The following is a 17050-nucleotide window of genomic DNA, read 5'->3' as shown; positions in this document are numbered from 1 at the left end:
ATTACACCAAGTTGAAATGCAGGTACATCAACGTTCAGGTACATCAACCATAGGCCTTCTAGTTTACTTGCTTAGCTTTTGGCTAGCTATATAACCTTTTTCCAGCTGTTCACTGTTCTGTGTCTAAAGTTACCTAACTCTAAAACTCTAATACTGATCTACTTCCTCACAAAGATGATGTGGTTTACGCAGAAGTTGTTACATACTAGGAACAATATAAATTCCATGCAGATATTGCGCTACTGACCTGGATTTGTTTATGTCTTGGAGTTCTTATTTGTGTTTTTTTTCACTTTAAAAAACAGATACAAATGTTCACCTCTAAGCAGCTTCAGCATGCTTATTAGTACAGTGATTTTTGCATATGTGTATATCTATCTATATAAAGGGCTGGGTAACTTTACAGCCGATGACATTTATAGATTTGTAAGCTAAGATAAAGGTAATAGACCTCATGCTTCAGGGCATAGACTGTTTGTCTGCAGGGGTCAGGAAGAAATTCTTCCAGCCTGCCTCCCTACCCTCCCTCCAAAACAGCCTTACACAACTGGCCAGACTGAGTATAATCTGGGTTTAATTTTTCTTTCCTGCCTTCTTCTGAAGAAACCAATATTTCTTTGGAATATTTCTTCTTCGGAAAATTTTTGTTTCCTGCCTTCTTCTGAATAAACCAGTTTTAAAGCTAGATACAAGACTTGATAGATCACTCTAGCATAAAATTTCCTATTTTCCTATGCTAATGCTTTTATTACACCCAGAAACATTTAAGACATCAGTCTTCAAACAGTCCCATTTTAAATAAATTCACTCTTATACATTTTTGCATTACTGTTGTGTTTTCCTCTTCTGGCTATTTGAGAGAGAGTTTTATTATTAGGCCAGTTGGTGGAAAAATCAAATTTCAAAGCCACATATGAATGTATGCATGGGAATCAAATTTTTAATTTATGTCTACCAGTTTTCCTGCCAGGGACTGCACAGTTATCCAGTCAAAGAACAGAAACTGTACCATGTGAATTATCTGACCAATCAAACTAATCAGCATATTTCAAAAATCAAATGTGTTCAGAGGAATGTTCATGATTCAATTAAGTAAAAAATATGCCAATACTGATTGAATGGTTTAAAATCAGGAATGCATCCAAGAACATTTTAATAGGGATATTAAATGAGCATGAAAAAAACCCCAATGACTTAAAAAAAGGTAAATCTCTCATTTACTTTAAATACAAATCATTCATTCCGATTTAGTGCTAAAGACAAATCCTTCTTGCAATGGGAGAAACTGGGCTTCTTTATAGGCATTTTTCACGACTTAAAAAAGAGTGACTCTCTCTGGGTGAGATAAATCACAGCAAAATAAAATCCAGTGGTTTTTTTCTTTACTTCCCATTGATTTGTTCAGTGCCATGGAACAAAGGTTGGGGGAGGGGTGGGGAGAGAACCCTTAATAAAGATAAAATCTAGTTCTGATGTCTATAAAAACCAAACCCAGATTCCCACTTACTTAGACGTGAGCTTCAGGGATGGGAGAATGGAGAATGGAGTTATTTATTAATAGAAGGGCATTTCAATATAGATCTAAGGAGGTGATACTGGCCAAATGGAGCCATTTAAAGGACTAATCCTCAATAGGTTCTGTCCAGCCAACCCAGACGTCTCCACCCACAATATGTCCAGGAGATGATTGCTTTTAATCACCAAAAACATGGCCCAGGGTGCAAACTGTCTGTGACTTGCTTCAGCTCCTACAGAAAGTTGCCACAATCTGACCACGCTCCCCAAGAACCTGTATTTTTTCATGTGGGAGCCAGATCCCTTTCATCTAGTTAGTCCTGAGGCCCAAAGAGGCATAAAACAGTGAGCAGGAATTTCACCTGCAGCCTCTTCTCAGTTGGCTTCCTGCCTGGCATGGAGAACCACTGTGATACACACATGGGCTGGTTTCTTGATTGTCCTGGCACTGTGGATCAGCATTTCTATGTCTGCAAGAGGAGGAGAAAAATGTGTATGAGGGTGGGAAGAGAACAGGGATTTGGTAAGATATTACATCTTGATGCAGGCAGTTGCAAGGTATAGATCAAATATGGCTGTATAACTTGACAGTTCTCAGATGGTAACACAACACACTGCAAACCCCAGGAAGGGCAACTGTTTCTATTCATACTAACTTAGAAATAGCAATGGTGTACAATGCTTCCATTGCACATGGGTGGGGCTCTTGTCCCAAACAGATGCAAATCTGGGCCCCACCAACAACTTGCCAAAAATCTCTAATTAGCACCTTTGCCCTCTCTTGGCACGGCTCCCTGCTGCAGCCCAAATTTTCTCCTCAGTCTGGAGGAACTCATTCGTCATGCAAATAAAATGTGCTCCAGCAGAGTGACAGCCAATTCCACCACCCTCTCTGCCACCAAGTGAATGACAATTCATTGGGTGTCTTCAGGGAACCCAGCAGGGGTAAAGCTGCAGAGGCTGCCGCGTTGCCGTATGTGGCAATCAAGCTTTCCCACCGCCACTGGACCCAAGGGAGCGCTTCCGCTCCTGTTGTCTTGAGCGTCGTCTCTCCACATTGTTAATCTCCTCTCGCTGTGCTCCCAAGCTCAGATCATCCCTGGGGAGTCCTGTGAAAACACGCTCAAGTCTTAGCTGTCCCCCCTCTCCTCTCTTCCTCCCCGCAAAAGGGAAGGGGGAAATATGTGTTTCCTTAATTGATTTTGGTGCAAAGGCAAGCAGCCACAGCGCTGTCAAATTAATTAGTTCCAGATCCATTTGCAGTTATGAGCCACATAAGATTAGTGGCCGTCACATTTCAGTTCTAGGGAAGCAGAGGTGGAAAGAAGATTTTAAAAACCTTTTCTGACTCATCCTTAAAAAATAAAGGGCTCTGGGTGCCAGCTGTCCGCTTTCTATAGCTACTGTTCATTCTCACAGCACCAATAGGCTGGAACGCACACTGCCAAAGAGTGCCAGACTGTAACACATACCCAAGGAACCCAGAGCTAGCCTTTCACTTTTCACAGGGCTGAACATAAGGACTGAAGAGGGCTCATGTTTCTTTCAGGTCCTTTACCATTACCACTGTAGCAAAAGGTGCCTGTGATATAACCTCCCCTTCCTCTCTCTTGCTGTGGAACAGGTTAAAGGTATGGCACTCTGCTCCTTGCTTTGAGGTGTGAAGCCAGTTCTCCAGATGCACCAGCCTGCATGAGGAATGACACCTCTGGAGACACTGGGCCTCTTTATCCCTCTCGGCCCCCCTCATCAGAAAGGGAATGCAGATTCAAGGCTCAGGGAAGTGCTTTGAAGGCCCCATGTGGTGGCTCATAGGGGCTCAGATCCTTGATTAGATGGGAATGCCTGCTGCAACCTGATAACAAACCAGTATCTGAACAGGAGGCTCCAGCAAATGCTAGCAAATATGAGGAGTGTCTATTGTTTCAAGAGATATTAACATGCACACACAGAGAGCGCGTGCACACACACACACACACACGCACAGACAGAGCACACATATAAATGCTTACATCTGTACACAGATATGCATGCATGTTTAAGCTTTACAGGGAATTATATACATGCACATACCTCCACAAATATACATTCAAATTTGTTTCTTTCTCTGTCTTTTACCCCCTTTTCGTCTTCTCTTGTCACTTGTTATGTAGGCCAGAGCTTCAGAATGGAATCTATACAAATGGCAGTTATAATTGTCATCTAAAGCAGAGAGGTGGAGACTGTGAGCTTTAAGCATTTAAGGTTAAATTTGCAAATGATTTCCTGGGTCTGATGGGAAACGGGGTTCAAGGATTTCAACAAATCAAAATATTCTTAAAGATATTTAAGATGCCAGGTTGTATCATAAACTCTAGCAGATGGTGGGACCATTGTATTCTGCCTGTTCTTGACTCCATTATCACATTGTCATTAAATCACACCATGTGCAGTTGCATTTACACAATACACTAAGACATATGCAGTTGTGCATAGATCCAGTTCCACACACACACACAGATTATCAGAGCCTTGTGGGGAGCACAGGCAGAGGTAACACATGGCTGGCCCCTATTTCTTCCCTGCCAGCTACATATTGGCTTACTTGAACTAACTTAGCCTCTTGGGGGCCCCCAGTGGCCTGGGACCCAGAGCCCTGGCTTGTTTATTTGCAAAACCAGCTCTACAGATTGCAGACATTAAACACACACACACACCCTCCATGGGTAGAATGTACATAAAAACAGATTACAGTGATTAAAAAAAAAAAGTAAAATGGCCTTTCTCCCCACCCTGATTCTTTATGCAAAAGACTCCCTATGACGAAAGAGAGTCTAGGAAGCTATACCAGACATGCCCCAATGCCTTAGTAATAGGACACACTTATAAAACATCTTCAATGCAAAATTGCTTTGCTACCTAAAGTATGTATAAAGGATCACTAAGAGACAGCCACCTCTGAGATTCAGTGTGACCACTGGCACAGCAGGCCTGTATTCATGGAAGCTGCCTTCCTTTATCTTGGATCCTCTATAGAGGAGACATTTTAAACAAGGATCCCCTGGAAGTCTACCTACCCCACTTCTTGCAGGGAAATGCTGTGGGCAATTCTGGGCTGCAGAAAGGCGGCTTAACTGTACGTTTGCAGACCTGGCTCCCAGAACTTTTGTTGCACTCAGAAACTGAACCTCATACTTAGAGAGACAGGTTCTTACAAATGTCAGATTTATGCGTGCCATTGCAGTACATGCGTACCCACGTTAGATATACGTGTGCATGAACATCTAGCACTGGCCTTCAGAAAAGCTGGTTCTGAACATCCAGGCAGAGAAAACAGGACCTGGATTTTTACTGTGAATGATTCAGAGGCTCCCATAGAGTAAAGTGCCAGGAGCCTTTCACTTGACATCCTGGTTTCTAATACTTTTCACCCCCAGTTCTTCTGACTGACTGCCAGCTTCCATCCTAAGAGGGCTCCATTCTGACGCCAAACAGTAACTCCTTTTCTCAGCTCTCAGCTATGCCATCCCTTGCTCTTGCTGTCCTGGTCAGCCATAACCAGCCAACAGGGGAATCTTTGACATTGGACAGTATCAGGATGACTCTTTCCATCAAGCAGACTGGCTTTTCAATTGCTTATCTTTCCTGTAAGAGAAGAAAATACAATGGGTCCCAATGGTGTTTCCCCAAGAGAAGTCAGATTGTTCTTATAAGAAAGGATGTTTGCCTCTCAGGTGAGCTCTGAACTCTGGGCCTTTTCAGACTCTGAGGGCCAGTGAGAGTGGGAAGGGACCAGCAGCAACCCCATGGGTAACTCTCCCCTTGCCATTGCAATGCCCAGTAAATATAATACTCATATGAACAGCTCTCCTTATCCTCCTCACGGTAAAAATGAAGTCAGACTGATGAGAAAACACAAGCTGCAGTTGGGAATAACGCAGGACCTGAGGGGGCATTTTTGCTTTTTGAGGAAGGCTACGGGATCATTTGAATGGGGACCTCATGCCACATCTGCAGTTCAAAAGCATTAAAGCTGACCATGCAGCTGACTCATCTGGTGACTGTGAGCAACTCCTTTAATGCCTGTTTCCCTACATACAAAATGGGGGTAACAACAGTTTCCCCCTTGAAGCACCCTAGGTGGCAGTTGTTACGTAAATGCAAATCATTCCTCTCCAATGCAGGGGACACATTACATACTGTTCTTCACTATACAGGGATAAATGTCCTCTTCAAGGTGGCTGAGCAGTTCACAGCCTCACTTCAGTTACACCAAGGGAATCTCTCTGTAGGGTTGCTAGTGATTTTGCTGCAAAACATCCAGAGGAATAGCCTGGCTGCTTTTTATGCACTTTGACACATGTGGAAAAAACTCAGGCAGCAAAGAAGAGCTGCATAATTAAAATATGGGCACGTGTCCCATCATATGAATAATCTGTGTGCAGTTTTAGGTGTATATGCTTGTGTGCCAGGTGCCAGTGTGGGCAGTTCCTCATTTCTGTGTATACGTAAGTCCACTGAAGCCAACACAGGCTGCATCTGGGCTCTTAGAAGTGGCGTGTGTGAGAGCATGCTTACAAGTACTAGGGAGCCTGGCCAGACTGCACATAAGCTCTCTCTATAACAGGGTTGTATAGTGAATTTATGAGCTCTTAAGTCATCACATTTACAATTTATATTCTTCAGTCTTTTAATCTCAGCAATAAACTTGGACTAAATCTTCACTGAAGAAGAGTGGAAATTCCTCTGCTCCCAGCTTCCTGCAGCAGCCACATTTAGAAGTTTTCCTTAGGCAAGCCCTAGGCAGTGGTGTTTGACTATTTAGATGTGGGAATTTTGTCTTCCTCTACTCCCCACTCCAAAGTAAAACCATCCTCTTTAAATTGCCCACCTGTTCTCTCAAGTCCGGTGCCCTACTTTGTACAGTGAAGTTTAAAATGCTGGCATTTACCGTTCAGATGGTACATCGTCTTGAAGCCTTGCAAAGCTTCCTCTCTGGCAAGGAGAGAGGACTGTTTTTTTAAGACGGGAACTCTGTTATTCATCAGAATTGACCCTGGAGGAAAGAAGGCTCTAGGACAGAACAGGCAAATCCCCAGAATCCACAGCCTAATTGTTGTTATACTTGGGCTACGTGCAGCCCTAGTAAAAGAGCTATGCTATGGTGCCACTGCTGAGAGCTGCCATGCCCGCTCATGCAAACACAAACATAGGTGTGGTGGCATAAATGGGAAATCTCGAGTCATGTACAAATGCCCTTTCAAGTGGCAAGTAACACCTCTGGAAAGTATCCAGCCCTTGCAACATGATCTCAGAGATGGTTATTTCCCAATGTAACAGCACTACAGCTACAGCTTGGATCCAGGTCTAAATGACAGCCATCTCTTGAATGTGAGTACAGGCAGTCCTTAGACTTACGACACAATTGGTTCCTGAAAACCATGTCTTAAGTCGAAACGTTGTAACTCAGAACCGATTTTCCCATAGGAAACAATGTTATAATGTGGGATTGGTCCCAGTACCTTATTTTCACCAAAAATAACCAGGAATTCTGTACTTAATCCATTATAGATAAGTAATACAGTTACATTAATGTATTTATATTGTAAATAGCAATTGATTTGAAAGGACTTCTTTGAGGTGACTTTGCTGGACTTTTCAGAAGAGTTCTTGGTTGGATTTTTTGAAGGGCCCTTGACTGGAGTCTTCTCAGGAGTCTTGGTTGCAGGTTTTTCTGGAGTCTTGTCTGCTTTCTTAAAGAAAGTGTCCAAGGAAGTTTGGACAGATGTTCTCCAGGGAGATGGGTGACGCAACGAACTTGTTCGCTGATGTGGTGTGGTGTCGGATCAAGCGTTGTAAAGTTGAAACCAATGTCAAAAAGTTGAAACAGGGTGTCAATTTATAAATGTTGCAAGTATGAAATGTTGTAACTTGAAACGTTGTAAGTCGAGGACTGCCTATAGTCCCCTAACCCCTTGGTCTTCAAAATTCCTGAGATATTACTGTTTCCAAGCTCAAATCTTGCTTGGGGCTCAACCCCAACTCAGGCTTAACCTGAATAAAACTGGATCCTCTTTTCACCCTTATGTCATAGCAAGTTTGAGCATCCACAAGTTCATTCAGCCTTCTGGAACTACCCTTCTTCCTCATGTTCACAACAACCACTTTGCCACCCATGACCCAGCACTTTATCGTCCAGCAGCTAATACATGAATATCACCATATGGGACACACAGAAACTTCCTCTCACTCCTACAGCAGGGGCAGGCTGGAATCTATGTCATTTAAACCTTTTCTGCACAATGTTTGCAGCTGCAAAAACAGCAGGCAAACTCCTGACCTCCCAAACAACACAGCAAGCGCATATCCCTGTGGTTCCCGTCTATCCCGTTCGCTGGCTTGGCTATGTGGAGGCTAGATCTGTTTAGGAGAAGTTAAGCCCACGGAGGTGTAGCTCATGTTTCAGGAAGAAAAGAAAAGCTGTGCTGGGTCAATCTTTTCTTAGGTTTGTCGCATCTTCTCCAGGCAGCTGGATCTTTTTGTTAACACTCCAGAAGGGTGCACACCGTACTCCCCACGGGGTAAGGACCAGCTGCACCCCCTGCTCTCCCAGCAATAGATTCCAACAGTTCTCCTGAGGAAAACCATCTCGTGAGATCCCCTCTGGAAAGGCAGGAAGGAGCTGTGTACAATATCCCCTCGGGGGGGGGGGGGGGGCCACAGTGGGGTGAAGAATCTGATGACAGTTTGACTGGTGGAGTGAAGTGTGACCCTTGTTTGTTTGGATAGTCAAAGTACTTAGAGCAAATGTCTCGGACTCATGTTGTTTCAGATAAAAGGGCCCAGGCCTTGCCACGGGATGGCTGGCCTGCCAATAAACCCTTTGCGTGCTGACCCTCCAACCCCTTTTAAAACAAAAGAAAACAAAAAAGTGGCTTTCACAGCTCCAGCAAACTCTTTGGCTGGGAGTAAAGTTCAGGGTCTGTTGGCATTGTGTGCAAAGCTTTGACTGGGCCCATCACTGGAGGCTCAGGATTTGGGTGGAAGTGAAGGGTCAGAGGTAGGGCTGGACGAAGGTTCAGGACTCATCTTGGGATGGTTCTTTTCTTAATTTCTAATCCAAATCTACTTTTCAGTCCCAGCACTATTGGCCAGAAGAATTCACTTGCCTGCTTGTGCTAACATAATGGAGAGGGCCCTATAATATGAGACCCTCAGTCATCAGGACACTTTCCCCATGGTGTGACAATGTTTAAAATGCAACTGGGGGAGATGGGAAAGGGCTGCAGACACTCTCCCATCTGGCATGCTAGAGCAGGAAACTAAGGAAGGGGAGGGGAGTTAAAACCCCCAAGATCCAAGGATAATGAGCACCATTAAGGTTAGTCCGTCTCATGATTGTTTCTTATTAAAAAGAGACTGTACTTTATCTGTGCAGGATATGCTGTTCGGATGAGGGAATTAGCAGAACGACTGCCTCCATATCATCTAATTAGCAAAAATGTTGATAAGCAGATACAATCACATATGATTAGGATCCTTTTAAAAAGCCACTCCATTAATTAAATAGACAGAGAGGCCGCCTCCAGCCCTCGCGTGCCACTGATTAGAATACAAATATTTACACTAATCTCACCTCCATCAGCCATGGGACACTTTTGAGTATTTTTAGTGACATCAGATTACTATTGATTTTCATCCCCAATGTCAGACCATTTTGTTAGTATCTGAAAGTGCTGCCTTCAGTTTCGGATGCTTTAAATCATGTTAAGGGTTTATCTTAATGACGCTACTGATAACCACTGCTCAGGTCACTCGTACTTTCTCTTCAAAGAACACAGCCTGGGCTGGTTTTTATTGTTTGTACTTGAGATTTAAGATATGAAAAACATTTCTCATTTCAAAGCCTCGGTTTCTAGGGATGGGGCTGCCTGGCTAGTTTGGGTCTAGTAACTTAATGCAACCATGTCTTTCTCTGATTTCTCTCTCTTGCTCTTTCTCTCCTCCTCCTTCCCCTGCGATCCCTTCTGGCTTATAGCAGTCGCCCTCAGTTGGATCACTACTAATCTCTGACGCCTGCAGCAGACAGACTGGCAGTGCTGTAGGACAGTGGAAAAACACTTCCTCCATTTCAGATGGGTAAATGCACTCCTATCCACAACAGATAATCTAGTGCGCCAGAGAGTCTGAGACTTTATGGATGCTCATCATCAAGGCAAGTGTTGTGGCCACGCTGAGAGAAGACACTGCTCCAATGTCACTATTGAAGATGTTAGAATGATCTCCTTCTGTCTATATGTAGTATTACCCGCTGCAGTCAAGATGGATTGGTTTTGGTGGGACAGATTTTGGCTAAAAGCGCACTGGCATCTTCCCAACAGGTTGCTCAGGTTTGTTCCTACAGGGTACAACTGGGATGTAGGTGGTCTTGACTCTATAAGGTCACAGCCCAGGGGATCAGACGCAGAGAGGCTGAGGTCTATAAGGAACTGAGATTTGAGTGGTCACAGTGGAAGAGTCACAAACCAGGATAAGGAAGCAGGGATCCAGACTGGAGGCACTAGTCAGGGAGTCCCGAACATATAGCTGGGACTATAAGGGACTGGGTCACAGGCAATCAACAAACTGAAGCCCTGAGCCAGGAGCCAGCTGTCAGAAGATGTAGGTCTGGACTAGAGTCAGGAACAAGGTGGGTCAGAAGCTGGCAAGTCTGGAGCAAAGGGGTCAGGAGCCAGAAGGTCTGGAGCAAGGGGGTCCAGGCTAGAGTCTGGAAGGATGAGTTTGGGGCCAACTGGGGCCAGCTGGGTCACTGATAGACAGGACCACTGAGGTAACTAGGGGCAGGTGGGGTGTAATTAGCCTATCTGCTGCCTCCTGGCTGTCCTCTGACTGAGTCTTTCCCCTTGCTATGAGAGAGAAAGGACACATTAGACATAAGTATAGGATTATTTTGGTAGTTTTGTCTAGAGTCCTTAAAATGTTGGCCCTTGCTGGTGGTGACCAAAAGCTGTTTCCACCTACTAACACTGTTTGGGAGCCCATGAGAGGTGATTTTGGTAGGTCATTTATCCTCTAGTGGGCAAGTACCACAAAAACTACCGTGTCCTATCAAACTCATTGGATGAGGCTATCAGCTGAGGCCAAGGATTACATAGATCATGAAATTCTCTTCCCAGCCTTCATGGGACCTCTTCTATGAAGAACACCAATGGAGAGAGGAGAAATGTATCACTCTCCTGATCTCATGAGAGAGGCCTCTTCTTCTTGCTTATGACTTCAGAAAGTCAATTCCTCCAACCATTTAAGAGTAGATCCATCAATATTACTGCAGTCTTTCAGACTGTTCGCTCCCTCTGGTAAACCACAAAGGGCAGTCAGTTAGTATATGCTGGGCTGTCTGATCTCCTTTGCCACAGTAGCATGATGGTGAGTTTATAAAGTCCATTTTATGTTTGATTTTGTTGAAAGCTCCATAGCCTAATTGCAGTCAGTTCTGGTTTACCCATGCCTTACGTGGGAGTGTATGGCCAGGAAGGTGTGAGGATGGTGGTTATATGTAGTTGTGTAGTGGGGTGTGGTTGTTATTCCTTTGCACTTCCCACTTCTCTGGGGCCATGTTGACAGTATTGTGTCTCCTGCTTTCTCTGTGATGCTTCTGGCAGATACTGGTAAGGGCTTTCTGCTTATTAGAAGTTTCTGCGTTGGATATTTTTCAATCATGTCATGTAGTGGATGATCTTCCTGTTGGGCTTTGGTGGCAGGTCAAGCAGTATTCCAGACCTCTTGATGTTATGAGGGGGGGATTCCTGCCAAGATGAACATGTTTTCTTGTTCCATGTATACCAGGCAGCCACTTATTGTTCATACTGCAGAATTCAGGGCACTATCCAGTTTGCAGGTCTGGGAGCTATTTGCCCACACAGGGAGGCAGTATCTTGCTGGTGCACAAACCATGGCTAATGTAGTTGTTCTCAAGATACAGAAGTTGGCTCCCCATGTTGTACCAGCTAGTTTCTTAATGGCTGCTGCCCTGGAGGTTACCTTATGCCTCAACTTCTCCAGATGGTGGCAGAAGGTTAGGCTTCTGTCTAGAGTGACACCCAGGTAGGTTGGTGTCTTCTCAAAAGGTAACTCTTTTCCCTCCACGACAACTCTTATCTTGGCATTTGCGGCATGATTGCTCAGGTAAAAAAAGTGTTGAAGTGGTCTTTTGTATATTCAGCTTCAATCACCACTGTTTTAGGTAGGAAGTGGAGTTCCATGTCACGATTCAATTTGACCTCTATTGATGATATGTGATTACTGGCAGCAGCAAGTGCCAGGTTGTCTACATACATGTATTTAGTCAATGCGGGGCTTACATAGTCTGCCATGTAGATGTTAAACAGGGTGGGAGCTAGGACAGAGCCTTGTGGTTCTTCATTCCTGAGTCTCTTGTGACAACCGGTCTTTCTGCATGATGTACTCAAAGTAAAGGGCCAATTTGAGGTCCTCTCCCTGATAAAGTTAACCAGAATTCTGTTTGGTAGCATAGTAAGTAGCTTATACCAAAGGTCTGGGTGCCAGACTATGTCGTAGGCTGTTGTTAGGTCAACTAGAACCATTCCAACCTTTTCTCATTTCTTAAAGTTGCTCTCAATATCAGCTGTAAGAGCTGCCACATGGTCAAGGGTTGATTAGGATGCAAGACATATTCCTTCCTGTGGTGCAACCTGTGAGTAGCTGAGGAGTCTGTTCCACAGTGAAACGAAATACATCCATCAAGACAATTTCAGAACGTTCAGAATGATTAGTCAATTACAGAGGCCTCTACTCTCCAGGCATGTCAGTTTGACACTTCAGCACATTAAATTAAATCCTGTTGATTTTAGTTATTTATTTTAAGCACAAGAGCAGTTGCAAGATCACAAGGCAGTGAAAGCTAACATTCACTTTATTTTATTTTCCAGATCAATAAAAAAACCACCAAGTGTTTCCACTTGAAGCCCCATGTGTAGGAAGACAGGGTCCTGCATATTGGAGTATGGACCCTAATACTATACCCAGCCATAAGAATCTTACAACTTGGTGTCCCCTCTTAAAACATACAGAAGAAAGGGAAAGGAGTCTTCCTTAATGAAGAGTGATGGAACTATAAAAAACAGTTGCTCAATCACTGCAGGAGCTGTGAAATCCTGAGGAGGGAAGTGAGAAAATAACATTCTGTACTTAATCTCCAAAAGGAATTTAGGCACCAGTGGCTGGTGAACCTCATGAGTTTACATATAAGTACATCCAGCCAGTCCTACCTTTCTGCTCTCTTTGTGTCCCATTCTTTCATTTGTAACTACATGGACACTTCTCTCCATCTGCTGACCCAATCTGAATTTCAAATTCAGATGCAGGGGGTAGAAACCTAACTTACCACAGTGGCATGGAATGGTTTCCTGAACCAAAAGCTTTCACCAAATTAATTAATCCCCAAAGTACACTCCTTCTCCAACTAGTCAGGCCACATCAGTAAAGAAGGCAGAGCCCAAGAATCCCCATTATCACACTGAGTATCTGATGAATTCACCCTCCTTTGATGCAAGTTCCCTATGTTTCCTTGCGTTCCAGTCTCTTGAGCTTCACTGCACTTTTATAGCTGGATCTAGATATTACATCATAAACTGCTCCCTAGCACTGGCTCATCGCTAACTCACAAGAGAACAAAACAAAGCAGAAAATCTTTCATCCCAAGGCCCCTCTCTCATAATAGGCCAGCTTTCAAACCACCTTCACTTCCTTTGAGGGAAGCCACTTTCCAAGAACTGATGCCATTTCCCATTTGGGTCTACTGCCTTGCCATGTACTGAGTATGCACCAGCAGTGCAGCTGGCCACCATGCACTCAAGAGATCATCAGAAAAATTTTGTTCCTATCAAACAATTTGTACCTGAGAGGCATCTTTCATCCAAGGATCTCAAAGCAGTTGACAATTGTAGTCAGAGGGAGAATGAGCAAGTCAGTGACAAAAAAAAAGAAACCAGGCTTCAGGAACCCCGACTCCCACTTTCCTCAGTCTCTATCATTTCTATTCTATTTCTGTCCCTTTTTAGTCTCTCTCTGCTTTTTACCCATTGAGTTACCATGTGGTCAGAATAATGAAAACTATGCAGTCACTAGCACGGAAGATTGTTGTTATCTTCCAAATGTGTAGAATTTGTAACCTGAAATAATGATTTGCAATTTATACTGCTGTTGATATGAGTTGATGACATCACATAGACAGCTAATTTCTGATTGTCCTAATGACCAAAGGGACATTCAAAACCTTCAGTTAATCAATGTAATACCAAGAAATTTTCAGTTCCTAAAGTTATTGCAAATTTAAGGGACAGAAACAGATGCAGTATCCTATGTAACAAATGTAGTACCCTGAATGTACATAATCAGGGTTCAGATAACCACAGGTTACCTGGACACAGTGGTGTGCATGTTGTCATAGGGAACAGATTTTCAAAACAGGGCAGGGCACAGAGTTAGAGCACTTTACTGAACTGGATTCTTGAAAATCCATTTACTGATTCTGCTGTTGAAATGGAAGCTGAAGTCTTTTAAAAACAGGCTGTTCAGGCTAAAAATTCAGAGGGGACCAGTGAGAGAATCTAGGTCATAGGACTTTCCTGAACTAATTCCTGTTTGAAGTAAAAGAAATCTTTTAGGAAAATATGCAATCTCATTTGAAAAAAATGTCCATGATAGAGAATTCATTCCAGCCTGAGGAAAGTTGTTCCAATGGGTAACTGCCCTCACTTTGAATTGCGCAAAGATGTCTCTGATTTCTAGTCTGAACATGTCTAGCTTGAACTTCTGGCCATTATACTATTGGATTAGTTAAACCTTTAAGACTAATAGTCCCCCTGTTATTGATTTGTTGTTCCCCATGTAGATATGTATAGGCTATGATCAAGTTATCCCTCTACCTTTCTGGCAAGCTAAACAGGGACCCTTTGAGTCTCTTACTACAAGGCCTATTTTTCAATCCCTGATTTATTCCTGTGGCCACTCTCTGAAATTTTTCTAACTGATCAACATTCTTTGTGAATCATGGACACGTAGACAAGACACAGTGGGTGTGTCTACATGTTCATTAATGCACTTTTGCTATTGCATATTAAGTTTAGTACCTCTAATGTGAGGTACTAACTAAATGAGCATTAGGCTGTCCTAATGCACAGTTGTGAAAGCACATTGCTTTTTAGTGATGCTTAATGCACAGTAGCCTAATTTTACTGTGAATTAGTATATTAGCATGGTCTTCCCCATGACGTTCTAATGTGCAGTAAAATAGGCTACTTCACATTAAAGCACATGTGTAGACACACCCAGTATTCCTGTAATGGTTGGTCACATCAGAGCCTCACATGCAGAGATAACATGACCTCCCTACTCCATAGTCCCCTTCTTATACATCCATGGATTGCACTAACTCTTTTGGCCACCAAATCACCCTGGAAACTCATGTTCAGATGATTAGTCATCATGATCCCAAATCCTTTTCAGAGTCACTGCCTCCCAGGCCATCCTGTATTCATAGCCTATGACGGGAAATCAGGAGTTACTCCATCATTATCAATGGCATTACATCTGTGTGAGAGGAGCATTGTGGCCCTAGTGCATATCTTATAGATACTTCAAAAACTTTGGGCTAACAGAATACAATACAATATAGTCATGTCACAGCTGCAATAGCATCAGAGAACTGTATTTCACAGTTGCATCATCATAAGCATGTAGTATAATATTTATAAATGTGTGAGACACCTGTGACAACTTGTATATCATATGCACCAATGCCACTGAAGTATGCAAAGATGTGAACTGCAGTCAACTGCATTATGATTGGCTGACTTGCCTCTGATGTCACAGTCCGCTACTCAACAGTAATTGTCTTAAAATCAAAGGGTAAATTTAAATGACTTTTTTCTTCATGACATCAAAGCACTAAACAAACCCAAAGATGAACTGAACAAATCAAAAGACAAATTGAGGAATATCAGTAGGCTGTGAGAAGCAGCAAGCAGAAATAGGATTCCCTGGCTCCTGAATGCCTCAGGACACCGTGTTGTAGAGGAAAGAGAAAAGATAGCACTTCCAAATCCATCCAACTTCCATTTGGGATGGTGAATTATTACAAAGTTTTAGGACTGCAAAAAAATGCCTCTCAAGATGATATTAAAAAATCCTACCGAAAGCTGGCACTAAAGTGGCACCCTGACAAGAATCCTAACAACAAGGAAGAGGCAGAAAAGGAATTCAAAGCTGTAGCTGAAGCATACGAAGTTTTATCAGACCCCCAAAAGCGCTCCAAATACGACAGATCTACCAATGAAAGTAGGCAGAGAGGAGGGGGAAGTGCTACTGGAGGCTACTACAGCCCATTTGGTTCTGACTATGTATTCCGTAACCCAGAAGAGATCTTCAGGGAATTTTTTGGAGGAATGGACCCCTTTGTACAAGATTTCTGGGACAGTTCACTTGACAATGATGGGAATGGTAGTGAAAACAGATACAGAGACCATAGAAGAGGACCTGGCTTTGCTGGCTTTGATGTGTTTCCTGATTTTACACAGTCATTTATGTCATTTGGTTCATTCCAACCCGGTGAGCACACTACATTTTCCTGCAGGTCCTTTGGAGGTGACACTAATGGGTCAAACAATTTCAGATCAGTCTCAACTTCTACCGAAGTTGTCAATGGCAGAAAAATCACTACCAGGAAAATCATCGAGAATGGACAAGAACGAACTGAAGTGGAAGAAGATGGCCAGTTGACATCCATCAAAATAAATGGGATGGAACAGCTGAAATGCTAGCTAGTCACTTACTATGCACGTGCACAGAAAAGTTAAATGCAAGCTGTTTGGAAGACCTCAGATGAACTTGTGTTTACTGATCTACTGCAAGTAGAGGTAATAAAGAGCTTGATTGAAATTGTGACACAAGGGGTGCTGACTTTTGCATTAGTTGGAACAATTCCTTTGCAGGTAAAGGTATATAGATATGTTCTTCAAGTATAATTTTAGTAAACCTAATAAAAGTCTCAATAGTAAGTATTGGAAAGGAAAAAAACCAGCCTTCCTAGCTTACTAAAGAGATTAAGCTGGTTATTTTAAAGAGATTAAATGACTCTGGTGAGAAAACCAACCTTTCTACCAGGTTTCAAGTGTGAGTTTAGTTCAACCTTCTTTATGACCCATGGGAAATGAGTTGATGATGTCCACCTCTTAGGTGACAGACAGCATACATCACAAAAGGTAGTCTTATTAATAGTTTTAGCACAGGTATCAAGAACTCAAGCAGCATGAACTGTGCAATCTTTTTTCATCCTTGGAGACAGATTCTTCTTTTCAAGGTTGAAGTGTGCCAGTAAGATGAAACAAAGGAACTCTTCATGGCCACAGAAACTGCCCCAAGGCTAAGTGAAGAACATCAATCATTCTGGGTGGTAAAACATGCACTAGGTTCACATTTACAAAAAAAAAAAAAAAAAAACACCAAAAAAAAAAAAAGTTTTAAAAAAAGTAAAAAA

At 42.9% G+C, this 17050-nt stretch overlaps 1 protein-coding gene and 1 long non-coding RNA gene across 2 annotated transcripts in view; one reads left to right on the top strand and one right to left on the bottom strand.

Moving 5' to 3' along the window:
- Positions 1 to 939: 939 nt before the first annotated feature.
- The window catches only part of LOC109289065, a 23788-nt gene continuing 7677 nt past the window's right edge, over positions 940 to 17050 (bottom strand). Inside the window, exons 4-5 of the long non-coding RNA XR_002095285.1 lie at positions 3589 to 5139; positions 940 to 1985 (exon numbers count right to left, since the gene is read on the bottom strand). This is a non-coding gene — a long non-coding RNA (uncharacterized LOC109289065). The remainder of the gene's footprint in view (positions 1986 to 3588; positions 5140 to 17050) is intronic.
- DNAJB8 (DnaJ heat shock protein family (Hsp40) member B8) lies at positions 15406 to 16552 on the top strand. The gene has a single exon (XM_019504950.1). It carries the CDS (start codon positions 15639 to 15641, stop codon positions 16332 to 16334), a length of 696 nt encoding a protein of 231 aa, XP_019360495.1. The 5' UTR covers positions 15406 to 15638; the 3' UTR covers positions 16335 to 16552.

Source organism: Gavialis gangeticus, unplaced genomic scaffold (genome assembly GCF_001723915.1).
Source record: "Gavialis gangeticus isolate Ggan-Ray unplaced genomic scaffold, GavGan_comp1, whole genome shotgun sequence".
Lineage (NCBI taxonomy): Eukaryota > Metazoa > Chordata > Crocodylia > Gavialidae > Gavialis > Gavialis gangeticus.
The sequence above is the reverse complement of the archived record's forward strand: the minus strand, read 5'-3'. Positions and strand labels throughout refer to the sequence as shown.